Source organism: Oncorhynchus mykiss, chromosome 16, assembly GCF_057628025.1.
Source record: "Oncorhynchus mykiss isolate SJ-2025 chromosome 16, ASM5762802v1, whole genome shotgun sequence".
Classification (NCBI taxonomy): domain Eukaryota; kingdom Metazoa; phylum Chordata; class Actinopteri; order Salmoniformes; family Salmonidae; genus Oncorhynchus; species Oncorhynchus mykiss.
In genome coordinates this window covers 68344027-68364995 of record NC_143037.1, presented here as the reverse complement: position 1 = coordinate 68364995, position 20969 = coordinate 68344027, and the positions used below count along the sequence as shown (strand labels likewise).

Sequence of the window (20969 nt, the reverse complement as noted above, 5' to 3'; positions counted from 1 at the left end):
AAAGTAATTTCCCAAAGAAAATGATTATACATCAAGGGTGGTCAAGTTTTAAACCTGTAAAACTACACCTTTCACTGCAGCTATCTGGTGTATGTCACAAAATATTTATTCATTATTATTTTTTATGTCATTTTTAAGTACCCATGTATTTGATATCTGGTCATAGGATAGACAGGGGAGGTGACATGCCATTTCAGATGTTCATTATGTAAAAAGCCCTGTCAGTTGACAGACATCTGTCTGGGAAGGTTTCACTTCTTCATTTCTGAATTGTGTTACATAAGTCCTGGTACTTAACTACTGTCTTTTTACATCTGGTCTGTCATTCAAGGCTTTTCTCTCTCCATGCTTTATTTGAAGGAAAGGTTGGCAGAAACTTGTTTTGGAATAAAGCATCGGCCTATTCCATTCGAAACAACATCACGTTTCATTATAATTGACCTCCAGTGGGTTATTGAGGCCCAAAACCTCCCACGGTGAGTGTAATTCTCAGTTCTAATATGCCAATTAATATCTGTGCAAGGCCATGAAAACTTTACATTGAAGTGAATACTCATAATTTGAATAATATTATTAATGTACCAGGATTTACTGTTTTATACTGGTTGTCTCATGATTGTACTGAATTTGCAGTTGTGTGGTCATTTGCATACCCACAGTTAGCATTTGGAACCCATTTTGACAAGGCGTGGACCTGTTTTTAACATTGCCCATAGCTGGGACTTGCTGGGATCAACTTTCATTGTATGTACTTCTGTGCAGTTATAATTTGACTTTTAAATCAGATATATTTTGTGGTACGAATGTTTATTTCTCTCTGTCCAGGTCATGCAGGGATATGGAGTTCTCCTCTGCTTATGTCTACTACCACCAGCTGTTAGGACGACCAATCCCAAGTTCTTCCCTTGCGACAGCAACGCAGACTCCAGTGTGGTGAACTGCTCTCGGAGGGCGCTCACCCGCATCCCAGTGATCTGCTCAGCCTCTGTCCTTTCACTTGACCTGAGTTATACCGGGATTCAGCAGGTAGGGAAGGACGCATTCTCTGGGGTTCCAAACCTCCAGAAACTGAGCATGACAAGGAACTGTCTCCCTAGTCATATGAGGGCCCTGGGGTCTCCCTCATGCCATGTTGAGATCCACAAGGATGCCTTCATGTGTCTTAAGAACCTCAGCACTCTCCTCCTGGAAGGAAACAGCCTCACTTCTCCCCTCCCCAGACTACCTGACAGCCTGGAAGTCCTTAATCTGGAGTCTAACCACCTTTACAACATAACCCAGCCCCTCGGCACACCAAACCTCAAGCAGCTGCTACTCACCATGAACTGCTACTATGGTAACCCCTGCAACCAGTCCTTCCACATTGACGAGGCAGTCTTCAGGGAGCTTACCCAGCTGCAAACCCTTACCCTGGGTTTTAACAATGTAACATCCATCCCTCCGGGAATGCCTCCCTCTCTGAAGAGTCTGGATCTGAATGAGAATAAAATTTCTGTGTTGGATGAGTGGGCATTTGCCAATCTGACCCAGCTCTGTAAACTCAACCTGGGTTGGAACTGCCAGCGCTGTGACCATGCTGCTCAGCCCTGCTTCCCCTGCTTCAACAACACCCCACTTGACATCAACCCACATGCGTTTTACGCCCAGAACAACTCTCTCAAATTCCTCAGCCTGAGGGGAAACTCCCTCCGCAACATCCCAGAGGGCCTCTTCAGTCCCCTGGTACACCTAGAGAGATTGGACCTATCGGACAACCTACTGGCCATTGCCATACGCACCGGTACCTTCTTCATAGAGCTGAAGAGGCTCACTTGGATCAGCCTCATCTACAACTATGAGCCGATGACGACCTTCAAGGAGCTGGTGCTGTCTCCCAACGTGACCCAGATGTCTGGCCTGAAAACACTTCTCCTCAGTGGGAACTTCTTCCATATGGTCTCAGAGGAAAGTGTGGCGGTTCTGGCCAAGTTCCGTTGGCTGGAGGTTCTGGAGCTGCGGATGAACTTCATCAGGTCCTGTAATCTGAGTGCCCTGGCCCAGCTACCAGCCCTGGTGAGGGTCGACCTTTCCCAGAACATGCTGGAATTTCTCCCATCCTTCTCTACTCAGTCCAACGTGTGTAAGTCCTTTAAGAGCTTTCAGAACCAGAACCGGTATGCCACAGTGGAACTTCAGAACCCACCCATGTTGCTCAGTGACAGGAAGGCTGTCCCAGATGAGCCCTGGCATCATCCAGGTCCAGTAGTCACTGCAGCCGAGCCAGGGCCAAACACGTTGGCGATACTGGAGGATGAGTGCACTCAAAACCCAACTATACTTTCCTTCAAAAATAATCTCTGCAATGGTGCCATGTCTTTTGACCTTTCCCAAAACAACATCCTCACCCTCAATAGCAGTTTGTTCCTAGGTATGGAGAAGGCAGTCTGTTTGGACCTCTCTTACAACTACATGAGCCAGAGCTTAAACGGCAAACAGTTTCTCCACCTGGACAACCTGGCGTACCTTAGCATGGCCCACAACAGGATAGATCTGTACTATGGAGATGCCTTCAAGGAGCTCAGTGCCACTCTGAAGACTTTGGACCTCAGCAACAATGAGTTTCACTTCCTAATGAGAGGCATGGGCCATCGCTTTGAGTTCATCAAGAACCTCCCCAATCTGGAGGCGTTAAGTCTGTCTGACAACAGCATTGGGATGCGGATAGATCATACACTGTACAGTGACTCCCTCAGGTACCTGTATTTCTCCGGGAACAACCTGGACATCATGTGGGACACTAGAAGCAACGACTACATCACCTTCTTCCAGAACCTGACCAACCTTATCTACCTAGATATCTCCAGGAACCAGCTGAGGTCTCTTTCACCAGCAGCCTTCTGTAACCTGCCTGTCAGCCTCAAGGTGCTCCGGGTCAGCAACAACAAACTGAACTATTTCCCCTGGGAGAACATCACAGCACTCGGCCAACTATGCCACCTTAACCTTAGTGTTAATTATCTGTCTGAACTTCCCGACAAAGTCATACCTTTTCAGGCAAACTTGACCCTTCTGGACCTTAGTCACAACCAGATCAGCTTTCTCCCCGAAGACTTTTTCAGCCAAGCATTGGCATTGCGTTTTCTCTACCTCAACCACAACAAACTCAAGCTGTTGGATCGGCAGTCCCTCCCTGCCCCACTGAGGAACGGCAGTGCCCTCCAGTTGCTCACTCTGCATGCCAACCCCTTTGACTGCTCCTGCGACACTTCCTGGTTTGCAGACTTCCTGCGTGCCAGCCAGGTGGAGATCCTCCTTCTTACCACTGGCGTACACTGTGGTTTCCCCGAGTCGCAGCAAGGGGCTAGTGTTTTGTCTATGGACCCCCGCTCCTGCCAGGAAATTTATGGCAGCCTGGCCTTCCTCTCTATTACCTTCCTGACTCTGGTGTTCACTGCCTTACCCCTACTCAGGCACCTCTACGGCTGGGATGTCTGGTATTGCTTCCAGGTACTTCTACAAATCAATGTTGTGTTGTATTCCCTCCCTGGTAGTTAATTGATCAAGTAATGTCATTGATTTACCAGATAGTTCACTAACATGATTTCCCAGTGCACGATCAGTCCCTGATTAGAAGACCTTAATTGAATGGCCCAGCTGTAAATCAATGTTGTGTTTATGTGTCCATATGTTGAATATCTACATTACACTATTTTGTAACAAACAGGTGCTGTGGGCAGGACACAAGGGCTATTCCCAACTGCCTGGGGCAAACTTCCAGAGTCAGTATGATGCCTTTGTGGTCTTCGACACGGGCAACCACGCAGTGAGAGACTGGGTCTACAATGAGCTGCTGGTCCACCTGGAGAACGTGGGGCGGAGGAGGTTCTGTCTCTGCCTGGAGGAGAGAGATTGGGTTCCAGGTCTGTCCTGCATCGAGAATCTTCACAGTGCTGTCTATAGCAGCATGAAGACCGTGTTTGTGCTGACGAGCGGGGCAAGCGGCGAGGGAGGAAGGGTTAGCATAGTAAATGGGGTGACTCGCCAGGCCTTCTACATGGTGCAGCAGAGGCTGCTGGATGAAAAGGTCAGACTTGCAATGCGTTTGTGTGTCATTTGGAGCTCCAGTGTTTAATTGCTATAATGTAATTACTTCACCACTACGGCCTATTTATTGCCTTACCTCCCTAATCTTACCTCATTTGCACACACTGTATGTATAGATTTTTTTCTATTGTGTAATTGACTGTAAGTTTGTTTATTTCATGTGTAACTCTGTGTTGTTGTTTGTGTCGCACAAACCGCCATAAAAAAAGCCAGACTATGGTTTGCATCTGCACATGGGGACAAAGATGGTACTTTTTTGAGAAATGTCCTCTGGTCTGATGAAACAGAAATAGAACTGCTTGGTCATAATGACCATCGTTATGTTTGGAGGAAAAAGGGTGAGGCTTGCAAGCCGAAGAACACCATTAAAAACCGTGAAGCACGGGAGTGGCAGCATCATGTTGTGGGTGTGCTTTGCTGCAGGAGGGACTAGTGCACTTCACAAAATAGATGGCATCATGAGGTAGGGAAATTTGGTGGATATATTTAAGCAACATCTCAAGACATCAGTCAGGAAGTTAAAGCTTGGTCGCAAATGGGTCTTCCATATTGACAATGACCCCAAGCATACTTCCAAAGTTGTGGCAAAATGGCTTAAGGACAACAAAATCAAGGTATTGGAGTGGCCATCACAAAGCCCTGACCTCAATCCTATAGAAAATGTGTGGGAAGACCTGAAAAAGAATTTTCGAGCAAGGAGGCCTACAAACCTGACTCAGTTACACCAGCTCTGTCAGGAGGAATGGGCCTAAATTCACCCAACTTATTGTGGGAAGCTTGTGGAAGGCTACTTGAAACGTTTGACCCAAGTTAAACAATTTATAGGCAGTGCTACCAAATACTAATTGAGTGTATGTAAACTTCTGACCCACTGGGAATGTGATGAAATAAATAAATCATTCTCTCTACTATTCTGACATTTCACATTCTTAAAATAAATGGATGATCCTAACTGACCTAAGACAGGGAATTTTTACTAGGATTAAATGTCAGGAATTTTGAAAAACTGAGTTGAAATGTATTTAGCTAAGGTGTATTTAAACTTCCGACTTCAACTGTACATAGGCTACATTCAGGTAATACCTTCATAATGAAGCAAACAACAACAACAGGCAACATCCCTACCACTCACTCAGTCCGTCTAATCTGTTACTTTATGTGCAGGTGGACGTGGCGGTGTTGGTTCTGCTGGACGAGGTGTTTCCCAAGCTGAAATACCTGCAGCTGAGGAAGAGGCTCTGCAGGAAGTCTGTTCTGTCCTGGCCCAGGAACCCTCAGGCCCAGCCACTGTTCTGGAACCACATGAAGACAGCGCTGGCCTCCGACAACATCCGCTCCTACGACAGCAACGTCAACGAGAGCTTCATATAGGTGGGTCGATCCACAAACAGAGTGCCTTTTATGTCGTTGTGACATTGTCTGTAAATGTTGATAGAATACTCAATGAAAGAGTTGGATAACATGCAGTACATCTATAACTACACTAAACCATGTTAGAAATTCCAATACTAGTGTGTTTTCATTCAAATAAAATCCCCATTTTGGCATGTACCACGTTATGTTTGTGGGACTTCTATGAATATTTTCACCCACTTCACCCCAAAATGTGCCCAGGTTTTTACCATCCCTGTAAGGTAATGTGTTGCTCATTTCGGAAGATGATCATTTAATTCATGTGATTGGAGATTCATTTACATTTGTCCCTCGTGTTTAAGGTCAACCCTGTTATGTGAACTGAACTCTCATTTTAATATGGTGAAACTATTCCTTTAAGAAAAAATTGTTTTAACAAGAAACATTGAACATTTAATAGTTCTTAATTTTGTGTCCATCATAACACATCAACCCTGTTACCCATAAATAGATAAGCTAGAAATGTTTTAACAAGTTTAGAAAAATGGCAGTCTATTCTTGGAATCACCCAGGTATACTAATAATGGAGTGGTTTTACAGTATAGCACATTTCAAGTGCTATACACTGTCAAGGGGAGGGGAATTCACTCCCAACATTTTCTGGTTTGAATACTATTTTTTCAGATGGTATTATAAAATCAAGGTGGATATGTGAATTGTTAAAAAACAACAAAAAAAACAGTGCATTTACATAGTAAGTTTGATCCTTCAAAGATAGTTGCTTATTTTGGGTTGGTTTAACTTGTTGCAGTTTGAATAACATTTTCAGAAATAAATACATGCATTTAGTTACGTGTTAATTTTGATCAGTATTTAACCGATTTCAACACAGGACACACACATATTACGGAGAGGGAACAAAGTCGTCATTGTGTATTAAAACTCATTCCATGCAGACGTTTACCACCCATATCAAGAGCAATGTCGTCATCCAGCCCACACTACAACTTCCACTAAATGTAAATTCCTCCTCATCACTCTGTTCTTCACTTCCATTTAAACGGGAACTGAGATTGATGGTTCTTTTCTATTGTTGTCAACAGGTGAATAAAGTGTTCTTTTTTTGCCACAAGACTCTCTGTTTCTGAAGGAAGTTAGAATAGGAAACTCCCAAATGACAGCACAGCTGCTTCCAGTTAGCAGCATCCCACTCTACATACCTCTGAAGCTAAGCAGAGTTGATCCTGGTCGTTCCCTTGATGGGAGAACAGGTGCTGCTGGAAGTGGTGTTGGAGGGCCAGTAGGGGGCACTCTTCCCCCTGGTCTAGGGAGATCCCAATGCCCCAGAGCAGTGAAGGGGACATTGCCCTGTGTACGGTGATGTCTTTCGGACAGGACATTAAAAGGGTGTCCCGACTCTCCGTGGTCATTTAAAAATCCCATGGCACTTATTGTAAGAGTAGGGGTGTAAACCCCGGTGTCATGGCTAAATTCCCAATCTGTTCCCATTCGGTCGTTGCCACTTAATCATTCCCAATTGGCATATACAGTATCACTTTCCACCTAATAGCTGATGTGTGGCGAGTTGCCGTGCATCACCCAGGTGGGTGGCAGACATTGGTGGGGGATGAGGTGAGTTTAGCCCTCACCTTGTGAAGTGCTTTGAGTACCACAGTTGGTAGAAAGCTATATAAATCCAGATATGGTTAGTTATTCAATCGTGGCAGTCTCAGACTAAAGTATGTAGGAAACGACAGAGCTGCGGAATTATTTAGTGTCAGTCATCAGGCTAGTAGTTTATTACAAAAAAATAGAAATTCTAGTTTGCACTGATGATGCCCTATGCTGATGTCACAGTGGGATAGTCTGACTGAGGATGGTGGGAGGAGCTATAGGATGACAGGCTCATTGTAATGGCTGGTTTGAAATGAATGGAACGGTATCAAACATGGAAACCACATGATTTCCATTCCAGCCATTACAATGAGCCTGTCGTCCTATACCTTCTCCCACCAGCCACCACTGTCCACTACACTGGTAAACGTGATATAGGGGAATTATCATTTTTGTTCAGGAAGTCTAGCTTAACCACCCCAAGACAGACAGGCAGACAGATGGAGACACACACACTGTCTAGTGATCTGTCTTCAGTCTGATTTCAGTCTTGTCTCTTGTGTGATTTGTGTTGTAAAGTTAATGACAGCATGCCAGTGGTATACCCTGTGTGTGTACAATATTATTATTATTAAATATAAGGGGGTATCAAATAATCTGCCAATATAGGATGGTAGTTGGCAGAGAAACTAATACCACTGACAGTGTGTCTGTGGTAGATACAGTGGAAGTGAGAGAAGGGGCCCACTAGTGGAGTTGAAAGGGATGGCGAGGTTGCCATAGTGATCTGAAGCTGATACCTACTAACAACAGGAAAAAAAGACCAACATCACTTTCACATAATAGTTCACAACATTTGGACAATATTGAACTGTTTGTATACCTATAGTATTATTATTTTGTAAATATAAGGGGGCATCAAATCAACTGCCAATATAAGGAAGTAGTGGGCAGAGAAACTTATACCATAGACATTGCAGAGGAGGTTAGTGGGAGGAGCTATAGGAGGACTGGCTCATTGTGATGGCTGGCATGGAATTAATGGAACAGACTCAGATATGTGGTTTACTTATGTTTGATGTGTTTGATACCATTTAATTTATTTCATTCTAGCCATCACAAATGAGCCCGTCCTCCTACAGCTCACCCCACCAGCCACCTCTGGGACATTGGTATACAAACAGTTCAATATTGTCCAAATGTTGTGAACTATTAGGTGACAGTGAGGTTGATTTGTATTATTTCTGTTGATAGTAGGTATCACTATGGCAACCTCACCATCCCTCTCAATTCCGCTAGTGGGGCCCCTGCTCTCACTTCTACAGTATCTACCACAGACACACTGTCAGTCAATCAAAGTTCACTTCTCTGTCAGAGGGGAAAATTGTGGAACCTTCTTGTATTCTGGGGTTGATTTTTGTCTGTTGGTTTATCTAAATCTCTTGCAAGGATGAACAATAATATCCTACTATTTTCTACCAGATAAATAAAACTCAATGTCCAAATGTGGCAGTATTTCCTGCCACACCAGTCGACTAGCTTTCAGGCACTCCTTTGTGCTTGTCCCATCCACTACGCTCACGGCGTAATCTCCATCTCCAATCATCGCTGTCCCTTTAATTGTCCCCGCCGCCGTGGGAGAGAGTTTGCGCGTGCTTGTGGGCCGACAGCAGGAGAGGTCGAGAGAATGCTGGGACCGTGGAGCTCGCGCCAATGGACTTGGACACGAGCTGGGCTTTCCGGTGATGGAGAAGGGCCGGTCTGTTGACGGGTAAGAGAGCGACCGAGCCTACTTCTACGAACACCGTCTTGATTTTAGGGCATCTTTAAAAAAAATAGATGATTCAAAATGCGTCTTTTTTGTGACTGAGAGGCTTAATTCTTATGTAATGTAGAGATATATACAGCCACGGATAGGAGAAGTAGCTTAATCCCCCTACCCGTGGTCGCACATCGTTTCTACCCTACGGGGTCTGACACGGGCTGGGTGGAATACATCTATGACCATGACTGTCTCATTAGGCCTAAGTGTTTCCACTTCTGAAGGGATATTCGACAGGTTGTTGGATTGAGAGCCGTTACATCTCTTATCAGGCATCACCCAGCATCATGCCAAGCGTGCTGTAATATAAACTGTAGCAGTTTTCCCAACGCGCTACTGCTGTGGTCAACTCAGATACCGCGAATGAGTTATTCTGTGGAGTGGGGTGTAACGAAGCTACGTGTAGCTGCAGAACTTTGGGAATATTGAGATTTTCTTTTGGATCGATATAGGAAGTGATTTCAACATCATCCAGTCCATCAACCCAAAATGATTTAAATTTGACTGACATGTCATGGTACGTAAACTTTCTCCGCTCTGGGTAGAATTGATGCACAAGCGCCGAAAAAATATTGTCCCCAGTATCGGGAAGGGGATTTCAGTTTTTCTTCAATATGATGTCGTTTTTGATATTGCGGATCACATTAGGTACCAACAGGTTTATTTACGATACTTTAGCACAAAGCTGACCTTTGAATGTTAGTTTTTTTCAAAGACAATTGATTTCGCGTATCATTGGATGTAGTCTAGGAAAACACTATAAGCGAAATGTTAAATATTGAGTTATATGATACTAGATTATGATTATAATATTATGCAGGGTCGATTGCTGTCAGATAGCGTTTATTGTCTCTCATCCATTGATGGAAAGCGGATTGACAACTCGTGAGATTGACACATATCTAAACCAATGGTCTAGCCGTAGATTACCTCAACGTCCGATCTTCTTAGATAAGAGGAGGGATTTCTGGCACGGATTTGCATAGTATCCGCTTCCCGGGCAGTCCTTTTCAGTGGAAAAACGCAAAACCGACCTTAGATCTGTGTCAACGCGGAAGCAGCTGAGCTATGAGGGCACTTTCAACCGTACCGAAACGCAGTGTTTTTGCCGCTTAAAAACGGACAGTAGGACCTGGGGGATGTTGGTAGGCTTCAGTGGTGTAAAGTACTTAAGTAAAATACTTTAAAGTACTATTTAATTGTTTTTAAAAAATGGGGATATTTGTACTTAACTATTTATATTTTTAAGAAAATATTGTACTTTTTACTCCATACATTTTCCTTGACACTGAAAAGTACTCGTTACATTTTGAATGCTTAGCAGGACAAGAAAATAGTCAAATTCAGGCACTTGACAGAACATCCCTGGTCATCCCTACTGCCTCTGATCTCTGATCACTAAACACAACATCCTTTGTTTGTAAATGTTGTCTGCATTTTGAAGTGTACCCCTGGCTATCCTTCAAATAAAAACAACACGAAAATGGTGCTGTCTGGTTTGCTTAATATAAGGAATATGAAATGATTTGTACTTTTAATACTTAAGTATATTTTAAACCAAATACTTTTACTTTGTAAAATTATACTCAAGTATCTTGTTTTTTTTCTCAAGTATTAGAGTTGGGTACTTTATCACCACTGGAAGCTACTGTTTATGTTAGCAGCTGCTTTATTCTCTCTCAATGCCAAATATTTTCTTGGAATAATAGAGAAAGGGACATTTATCAGCGAGCACACAATTAAACACTAACTTTCACTCCACCCACAAGGCAAGAAATCGTTCAAATCTTCTCTTTCCTTGCTTACCCTGTCTCCATCTCTCTCTTCTCACTTACCCTGTCTCCATCTCTCTCTCCTCACTTACCCTGTCTCCATCTCTCTCTCCCCACTTACCCTGTCTCCATCTCTCTCTCCTCTCTTACCCTGTCTCCATCTCTCTCTCCCCACTTACCCTGTCTCCATCTCTCTCTCTCCTCACTTACCCTGTCTCCAGCTCTCTCTCCTCACTTACCCTGTCTCCAGCTCTCTCTCCTCACTTACCCTGTCTCCATCTCTCTCTCCTCTCTTACCCTGTCTCTCTCTCTCTCCTCACTTACCCTGTCTCCGTCTCTCTCTCTCTCTCCTCACTTACCCTGTCTCCATCTCTCTCTCCTCACTTACCCTGTCTCCATCTCTCTCTCCTCACTTACCCTGTCTCCATCTCTCTCTCTCTCCTCACTTACCCTGTCTCCATCTCTCTCTCTCTCTCTCCTCTCTTACACTGTCTCCGTCTCTCTCTCTCTCTCTTCGCTTACCCTGTCTCCATCTCTCTCTCTCTCTCTCTCTCCTCTCTTACCCTGTCTCCGTCTCTCTCTCTCTCCTCACTACCCTGTCTCCGTCTCTCTCTCTCTCTCTCTCTCACATCGCTTACCCTGTCTCCATCTCTCTCTCTCTCTCTCTCTCCTCTCTTACCCTGTCTCCGTCTCTCTCTCTCCTCACTTACCCTGTCTCCATCTCTTTCTCTCTCTCTCCTCTCTTACCCTGTCTCCGTCTCTCTCTCCTCACTTACCCTGTCTCCGTCTCTCTCTCTCTCCTCACTTACCCAGTCTCCAGCTCTCTCTTCTCACTTACCCTGTCTCCGTCTCTCTCTCTCCTCACTTACCCTGTCTCCATCTCTCTCTCTCTCCTCACTTACCCTGTCTCCATATCTCTCTCTCTCCTCACTTACCCTGTCTCCATCTCTCTCTCTCTCCTCACTTACCCTGTCTCCATAGCTCTCTCTCTCTCTCCTCACTTACCCTGTATCCGTCTCTCTCTCTCCTCACTTACCCTGTCTCCATCTCTCTCTCCTCACTTACCCTGTCTCCATCTCTCTCTCTCCACTTACCCTGTCTCCATCTCTCTCTCCTCACTTACCCTGTCTCCGTCTCTCTCTCTCCTCACTTACCCTGTCTCCATCTCTCTCTCCTCACTTACCCTGTCCCCATCTCTCTCTCCCCACTTACCCTGTCTCCATCTCTCTCTCCCCACTTACCCTGTCTCCATCTCTCTCTCCACTTACCCTGTCTCCATCTCTCGCCACTTACCCTGTCTCCATCTCTCTCTCCTCACTTACCCTGTCTCCATCTCTCTCTCCTCACTTACCCTGTCTTCATCTCTTTCTCCTCTCTTACCCTGTCTCCATCTCTCTCTCTCCTCACTTACCCTGTCTCATCTCTTTCTCCTCTCTTACCCTGTCTCCGTCTCTCTCTCTCCTCACTTACCCCGTCTCCATCTCTCTCTCCCCATTTACCCTGTCTCCATCTCTCTCTCCTCACTTACCCTGTCTCATCTCTTTCTCCTCACTTACCCTGTCTCCATCTCTCTCTCTCCTCACTTACCCTGTCTCCAGCTCTCTCTCCTCACTTACCCTGTCTCCAGCTCTCTCTCCTCACTTACCCTGTCTCCAGCTCTCTCTCCTCACTTACCCTGTCTCCATCTCTCTCTCCTCTCTTACCCTGTCTCTCTCTCTCTCCTCACTTACCCTTTCTCCGTCTCTCTCTCTCTCCTCACTTACCCTGTCTCCATATCTCTCTCTCTCCTCACTTACCCTGTCTCCATCTCTCTCTCTCTCCTCACTTACCCTGTCTCTGTCTCTCTCTCTCTCCTCACTTACCCTGTCTCCATATCTCTCTCTCTCCTCACTTACCCTTTCTCCATCTCTCTCTCTCTCCTCACTTACCCTGTCTCCATATCTCTCTCTCTCTCTCTCCTCACTTACCCTGTATCCGTCTCTCTCTCTCCTCACTTACCCTGTCTCCATCTCTCTCTCCTCACTTACCCTGTCTCCATCTCTCTCTCCCCACTTACCCTGTCTCCATCTCTCTCTCCTCGCTTACCCTGTCTCCATCTCTCTCTCCTCACTTACCCTGTCTCCGTCTCTCTCTCTCCTCACTTACCCTGTCTCCATCTCTCTCTCCTCACTTACCCTGTCTCCATCTCTCTCTCCCCACTTACCCTGTCTCCATCTCTCTCTCCACTTACCCTGTATCCATCTCTCGCCACTTACCCTGTCTCCATCTCTCTCTCCTCACTTACCCTGTCTCCATCTCTCTCTCCTCACTTACCCTGTCTTCATCTCTTTCTCCTGTCTTACCCTGTCTCCATCTCTCTCTCTCCTCACTTACCCTGTCTCCATCTTTCTCTCCTCACTTACCCTGTCTCATCTCTTTCTCCTCACTTACCCTGTCTCCATCTCTCTCTCTCCTCACTTACCCTGTCTCCAGCTCTCTCTCCTCACTTACCCTGTCTCCAGCTCTCTCTCCTCACTTACCCTGTCTCCAGCTCTCTCTCCTCACTTACCCTGTCTCCATCTCTCTCTCCTCTCGTACCCTGTCTCTCTCTCTCTCCTCACTTACCCTTTCTCCGTCTCTCTCCTCACTTACCCTGTCTCCGTCTCTCTCTCTCTCCTCACTTACCCTGTCTCCATCTCTCTCTCTCCTCTCTTACCCTGTCTCCATCTCTCTCTCCTCGCTTACCCTGTCTCCGTCTCTCTCTCTCTCTCTCCTCTCTTACCCTGTCTCCGTCTCTCTCTCTCTCTCCTCGCTTACCCTGTCTCCATCTCTCTCTCTCTCTCTCCTCTCTTACCCTGTCTCCGTCTCTCTCTCTCTCTCTTCGCTTACACTGTCTCCATCTCTCTCTCTCTCTCTCTCTCTCTCTCCTCTCTTACCCTGTCTCCGTCTCTCTCTCTCTCTCCTCACTTACCCTGTCTCTGTCTCTCTCTCCTCACTTACCCTGTCTCCGTCTCTCTCTCTCTCCTCACTTACCCTGTCTCCAGCTCTCTCTCCTCACTTACCCTGTCTCCATCTCTCTCTCTCTCCCTCCCTCACTTACCCTGTCTCCGTCTCTCTCTCTCTCTCTCTTCGCTTACCCTGTCTCCATCTCTCTCTCTCCTCACTTACCCTGTCTCCGTCTCTCTCTCTTTCTCTCTTCGCTTACCCTGTCTCCATCTCTCTCTCTCCTCTCTTACCCTGTCTCCGTCTCTCTCTCTCTCTCTTCGCTTACCCTGTCTCCATCTCTCTCTCTCTCCTCAATTACCCTGTCTCCATCTCTCTTTCTCCTCTCTTACCCTGTCTCCATATCTCTCTCCTCGCTTACTCTGTCTCCGTTTCTCTCTCTTCGCTTACCCTGTCTCCATCTCTCTCTCTCTCTCTCTCCTCTCTTACCCTGTCTCCGTCTCTCTCTCTTCGCTTACCCTGTCTCCATCTCTCTCTCTCTCTCTCTCTCTCTCCTCTCTTACCCTGTCTCAGTCTCTCTCTCTCTCCTCACTTACCCTGTCTCCGTCTCTCTCTCCTCACTTACCCTGTCTCCGTCTCTCTCTCTCTCTCTCTTCGCTTACCCTGTCTCCATCTCTCTCTCTCCTCTCTTACCCTGTCTCCAGCTCTCTCTCCTCACTTACCCTGTCTCCATCTCTCTCTCTCTCTCCTCACTTACCCTGTCTCCGTCTCTCTCTCTCTTCGCTTACCCTGTCTCCATCTCTCTCTCTCTCAATTCAATTCAATTCAATTCAAGGGCTTTATTGGCATGGGAAACATGTGTTAACATTGCCAAAGCAAGTGAGGTAGACAACATACAAAGTGAATATATAAAGTGAAAAACAACTAAAATTAACAGTAAACATTACACATACCGAGGTTTCAAAACAGTAAAGACATTACAAATGTCATATTATATATATATATACAGTGTTTTAACAATGTACAAATGGTTAAAGGACACAAGCTAAAATAAATAAGCATAAATATGGGTTGTATTTACAATGGTGTGTGTTCTTCACTGGTTGCCCTTTTCTCGTGGCAACAGGTCACAAATCTTGCTGCTGTGATGGCACACTGTGGAATTTCACCCAGTAGATATGGGAGTTTTTCAAATTTGGATTTGTTTTCGAATTCTTTGTGGATCTGTGTAACCTGAGGGAAATATGTCTCTCTAATATGGTCATACATTGGGCAGGAGGTTAGGAAGTGCAACTCAGTTTCCACCTCATTTTGTGTGCAGTGAGCACATAGCCTGTCTTCTCTTGAGAGCCATGTCTGCCTACGGCGGCCTTTCTCAATAGCAAGGCTATGCTCACTGAGTCTGTACATAGTCAAAGCTTTCCTTAATTTTGGGTCAGTCACAGTGGTCAGGTATTCTGCCGCTGTGTACTCTCTGTTTAGGGCCAAATAACATTCTAGTTTGCTCTGTTTTTTTGTTAATTCTTTCCAATGTGTTAAGTAATTATCTTTTTGTTTTCTCATGATTTGTTTGGGTCTAATTGTGCTGTTGTCCTGGGGCTCTGTAGGGTGTGTTTGTGTTTGTGAACAGAGCCCCAGGACCAGCTTGCTTAGGGGACTCTTCTCCAGGTTCATCTCTCTGTAGGTGATGGCTTTGTTATGGAAGGTTTGTGAATCGCTTCCTTTTAGGTGGTTATAGAATTTAACGGCTCTTTTCTGGATTTTGATAATTAGTGGGTATCGGCCTAATTCTGCTCTGCATGCATTATTTGGTGTTCTACGTTGTACACGGAGGATATTTTTGCAGAATTCTGCGTGCAGAGTCTCAATTTGGTGTTTGTCCCATTTTGTGAAGTCTTGGTTGGTGAGCGGACCCCAGACCTCACAACCATAAAGGGCAATGGGCTCACTTACCCTTTCTCCATCTCTCTCTCTCTTCTCACTTACCCTGTCTCCGTCTCTCTCTCTCCTCACTTACCCTGTCTCCGTCTCTCTCTCTCCTCACTTACCCTGTCTCCATCTCTCTCTCTCTCCTCACTTACCCTGTCTCCGTCTCTCTCTTTCTCTCTCCTCACTTACCCTGTCTCCGTCTCTCTCTCCTCACTTACCCTGTCTCCATCGCTCTCTCTCTCCTCACTTACCCTGTCTCCATCTCTCTCTCTTTCTCTCTCTCTCTCTCTCCTCACTTACCCTGTCTCCGTCTCTCTCTCCCCTCACTTTCTCTCTCTCTCTCCTTACTTACCCTGTCTCCATCTCTCTCTCTCTCCTCACTTACCCTGTCTCCATCTCTCTCTCTCTCCTCACTTACCCTGTCTCCATCGCTCTCTCTCCTCAACTTACCATGTCTCCATCTCTCTCTCTCCTCACTTACCCTGTCTCCATCTCTCTCTCTCTCCTCACTTACCCTGTCTCCATCTCTCTCTCTCCTCACTTACCCTGTCTCCATCTCTTTCTCTCCTCACTTACCCTGTCTCCATCTCTCTCTCTCTCCTCACTTACCCTGTCTCCATCTCTCTCTCTCCTCTCTTACCCCGTCTCCGTCTCTCTCTCTCTCCTCACTTACCCTGTCTCCGTCTCTCTCTCCTCACTTACCCTGTCTCCATCTCTCTCTCTCTCCTCACTTACCCTGTCTCCATCTCTCTCTCTCCTCTCTTACCTGTTTCTGTCTCTCTCTCTCCTCTCTTACCCTGTCTCCGTCTCTCTCTCTCTCCTCTCTTACCCTGTCTCCGTCTCTGTCTCTCTCCTCTCTTACCCTGTTTCTGTCTCTCTCCTCGCTTACCCTGTCTCTGTCTCTCTCCTCTCTTACCCTGTTTCTGTCTCTCTCCTCTCTTACCCTGTCTCTCTCTCTCTCCTCGCTTACCCTGTTTCTGTCTCTCTCCTCTCTTACCCCGTCTCCGTCTCTCTCTCTCTCTCCTCACTTACCCTGTCTCCGTTTCTCTCTCCTCACTTACCCTGTCTCCATCTCTCTCTCTCTCCTCACTTACCCTGTCTCCGTCTCTCTCTCTCTCCTCACTTACCCTGTCTCCGTCTCTCTCTCTCTCCTCACTTACCCTGTCTCCATCTCTCTCTCTCTCCTCACTTACCCTGTCTCCATCTCTCTCTCTCTCCTCACTTACCCTGTCTCCGTCTCTCTCTCCTCACTTACCCTGTCTCCGTCGCTCTCTCTCGCTCTCTCTCCTCGCTTACCCTGTCTCCGTCTCTCTCTCTCTCTCTCTCTCTTGATTGGTTGGGGTGGGGGTGTGGATGTGGCTGGTGGTGCTGTGGTCTGAATGTAAGTCCTCTTGGCGTGGGTCCTCTATGTGTAGGTCCGGGGGGGGGGGGGGGGGGGTCCCACAGGTCGCTGGTCTGGGAGGGTGTCTCGCTGGTCTGGGAGGGTGTCTCGCTGGTCTGGACGGGTTGTCTATCGATCTGTTGCTCCTGTGTTAGGTATTGGGGCTGTGTTTGAGAGTGATGTTCTATAGAGTCTGGGCGAAGGTGTGCACTGCTGCCTTGAATAGGTGGACCTGGTCATAGAGGTTGTTCAAGTCCAGGGTGGAGTGGTGGGCCAGGTAAACATTTGGTTTTGAGGCACAATCACGGGAAATACTTGAGTTTACCCACTGTATGGTAGCAGGGTGGAAGTCTTTTCGTGGTAGCAGGGTGGAGATAACCACTTGTGCGTTGGGGAAAGTAGAAGAAGCTTTTTCAATCACTCCCTTCAGTGCTCGTGCCACCCTTTTCTGCTTTGCTCTCAGGTCGTTTGTGCCTGTGTGTATTATTATGTGGCTAGGTGAGCCTAGTTTGGCCTCAGACAGAAGGTCTAGGGTGCGCTGGGTGTTTGAACACCAGAGTTTAGACACACTGTGTTTTGGAAAAAGTTTTTTTTCCTTCCATATATTTCCCATTTGAGTCCATAAGGAGAACAATCTGTGTCTTGTGTATGTCCTCAGTGGGTGTGGGGGGGGTTGTCAGAAGGGCTATCAGGGTGGCTGACAGGGGGGTTGCTCAGCCGGGGTGAGAGCAGCTGGGCTTGGGGTTCTTCATTTGTCTGTTCTGCTGTGATGTCGACGCTATGGTCAGGGTCTGGTGTGGACTGTTCTGCTGTGAGGTCAAGACTTTTGTTTGGAGCTGAGGTGGGCTGTTCTGCTGGCTTCTTTGTGGGGGTGGCCACCTCTCTAGTGGTTTGTTCTCTGTCACACGCCATCCCCCTAAACCTCTCCTCCAGCAGTCTGATCCTCTCCTCTAGTGCTCTGTTCTTCTCCTGCTCTTGTTTTTTATAATGTTGAAGTCCACAGTCCAGAGTGCAGATATATCACTCTCCATCTCCAGCTCTCTAGGTCTAGTTAAGGGGGTGTTGTTGTGCTGGACTGTTGTCTGGGTCTGTGCTGACTGGAGTGTAATCACCTGCTGTTCCAGCTCCAACTGCCTTACCTCCAGCTGGGTAAATGTATCCTTCATTTCAATGAGGGGGTAGTACTCTGTGCTGGGAGGTTTACTTTCCACTTGGGGTTGCTCGTCTGTGGAGTTATATAATGAAGAGGTCAGGTCTGACCCGCTCTGGGTGGGGGTATCTTTCTCAAGGGAGAGCTTCTCCTGCTGGGCTAATTCCTTGATTAGTTGAAAGTCCAGCTGAAACTGTTTGGTGTTGCCCTGTACCATTACTGTTCCAGACTTATAGAGATTTATATTAGCTGACTCAGAGTCCTTGTTGTCTAGTATCCTGAGTTTCCACCCCTCGGTAACACCTCCCCTCTTAACAGAGGGGTGTGCTAATATAGCACTGTACCAAGCCAGGGGATGGTCTGTGTGGAAGATGTTCCTATTTTTATGATAGTCAGCAAAAAGTCTCTTGATTTTCCATAAGGAGCTTCATTTTGTAATCTTTTCTTGCCTTATCATTCTTTACATACACAGGGTACTGTATTTGAATTACCTCTGAACAGCGGGAGGCAGCTTCTAAAGCCTCTCCATTTGGTTGGAGTAGACTGTTCGACTCTCCTGCCATTGTTGGGAAAGGGCTTTGACACCTCTCACTTGACACGTCAGTGCTAGTTGAAGTTGTATCAAGCTTGGCAGAATTAATTTAGCATTTAGTCCGAATAAAGTAATGTAGTGTATTTTTCTTCTTGGCTTTTGGAAATAAAATATAGTTTCAGACTAAACATTACTCACTCAGTTCCAGGTTGGATGGTGTTTTCAGGTTTCTGTTGTTTTCCAGAGAATTTGCTGTATAGAATAATAATCCTTGGTAGTTGTAAACCTTCCTGGTGATTCCGTAATTCTGTCCAAAATCAGGTTGTAGGTTTTGAGTTTTGATTTGGAGTGAAGGTTATGTTGTAGAGGGTAGCATCCTGTATATGTCCCTGACAAAAAATCCAAGTTTATCTAACTCTAAATCTATACCCTGACCTCTAGCCTGCTCTCTCTCTCTCTCTGTCCTCGCTTACCCTGTCTCTCTCTCTCTCCTCTCTTACCCTGTCTCTGTCTCTGTCTCTCTCCTCACTTACCCTGTCTCCATCTCTCTCTCTCTCTGTCCTCGCTTACCCTGTCTCCATCTCTCTCTCTCTCTCTGTCCTCGCTTACCCTGTCTCCATCTCTCTCTCTCTCTGTCCTCGCTTACCCTGTCTCCATCTCTCTCTCTCTCTGTCCTCACTTACCCTGTCTCCATCTCTCTCTCTCTCTGTCCTCACTTACCCTTTCTCCATCTCTCTCTCTCTCTCTCCTCACTTACCGTCTCCATCTCTATCTCTCTCTTTCCTCACTTACCCTGTCTCCATCTCTCTCTCTCTCCTCACTTACCCTGTCTCCATCTCTCTCTCTCTCCTCACTTACCCTGTCTCCATCTCTCTCTCTCTCCTCACTTACCCTGTCTCCATCTCTCTCTCTCTCCTCACTTACCCTGTCTCCATCTCTCTCTCCTCACTTACCCTGTCTCCATCTCTCTCTCTCCTCGCTTACCCTGTCTCCATCTCTCTCTCTCCTCTCTTACCCTGTCTCCATCTCTCTCTCTCTCCTCACTTACCCTGTCTCCGTCTCTGTCTTTCTCCTCTCTTACCCTGTCTCCGTCTCCGTCTCTCTCTCCTCTCTTACCCTCTCTCTCTCTGTCTCTTTCTCCTCGTTTACCCTGTCTCCATCTCTCTCTCTCTCCTCTCTTACCCTGTCTCTGTCTCTGTCTCTCTCTCCTCTCTTACCCTCTCTCTCTCTGTCTCTTTCTCCTCTATAACCCTGTCTCCGTCTCTGTCTCTCTCCTCTCTTACCCTGTTTCTGTCTCTCTCCTCTCTTACCCTGTTTCTGTCTCTCTCCTCTCTTACCCTGTCTCCGTCTCTGTCTCTCTCCTCTCTTACCCTGTCTCCGTCTCTGTCTCTCTCCTCTCTTACCCTGTCTCCGTCTCTGTCTCTCTCCTCTCTTACCCTGTCCCCGTCTCTCCCCTCCCCACTTACCCCGTCTCTCTCTCTCTCTCTCTCTCTTTCTGCTCGCTTACCTTGTCTCTCTCACTCTCTCTCTCTCTCTCTTTCTCTCTCTCTCTCTCTCCTCACTTACCCTGTCTCTCTCTCTCGCTCCTCGCTTACCCTGTCTCTCTCTCTCTCTCCTCGCTTACCCTGTCTCTCTCTCTCTCTCCTCGCTTACCCTGTCTCTCTCTCTCTCCTCGCTTACCCTGTCTCTCTCTCTCTCTCTCTCCTCTCCTCGCTTACCCTGTCTCTCCCTCTCTCTCTCTCTCTGCTCGCTTACCCTGTCTCTCCCTCTCTCTCTCTCTGTTTGCTTACCCTGTCTCTCTCTCTCTCTCTCTCTCAATTCAATTGACTTTATTGACATGGCAAGTTCATTATTACTTACATTGTCAAAGTATACATGTCGAAAAATAAAATAAAAATATATACAGTGCCTTGCGAAAGTATTCGGCCCCCTTGAACTTTGCGACCTTTTGCCACATTTCAGGCTTCAAACATAAAGATATAAAACTGTATTTTTTTGTGAAGAATCAACAACAAGTGGGACACAATCATGAAGTGGAACGACATTTATTGGATATTTCAAACTTTTTTAACAATTCAAAAACTGAAAAATTGGGCGTGCAAAATTATTCAGCCCCTTTACTTTCAGTGCAGCAAACTCTCTCCAGAAGTTCAGTGAGGATCTCTGAATGATCCAATGTTGACCTAAATGACTAATGATGATAAATACAATCCACCTGTGTGTAATCAAGTCTCCGTATAAATGCACCTGCACTGTGATAGTCTCAGAGGTCCGTTAAAAGCGCAGAGAGCATCATGAAGAACAAGGAACACACCAGGCAGGTCCGAGATACTGTTGTGAAGAAGTTTAAAGCCGGATTTGGATACAAAAAGATTTCCCAAGCTTTAAACATCCCAAGGAGCACTGTGCAA

General features: G+C 46.4%; 2 protein-coding genes across 2 annotated transcripts in view; both read left to right on the top strand.

Annotated features, from left to right (window-relative positions):
• The first annotated feature begins 310 nt into the window (after positions 1–310).
• On the top strand, positions 311–5629 carry tlr9 (toll-like receptor 9). Its single transcript, NM_001129991.2, is given in 4 exon segments — positions 311–476; positions 826–3486; positions 3704–4063; positions 5248–5629. Coding segments are annotated over 3 exon segments (3225 nt in total). The 5' UTR covers positions 311–476; positions 826–828; the 3' UTR covers positions 5455–5629.
• A 2736-nt stretch (positions 5630–8365) lies between these two features.
• LOC110518541 (ERC protein 2) overlaps positions 8366–20969 on the top strand; it is a 492964-nt gene continuing 480360 nt past the window's right edge. Inside the window, exon 1 of the mRNA XM_036947561.2 lies at positions 8366–8821. The gene's annotated coding sequence lies outside the window, so the exon portion shown is untranslated. The remainder of the gene's footprint in view (positions 8822–20969) is intronic.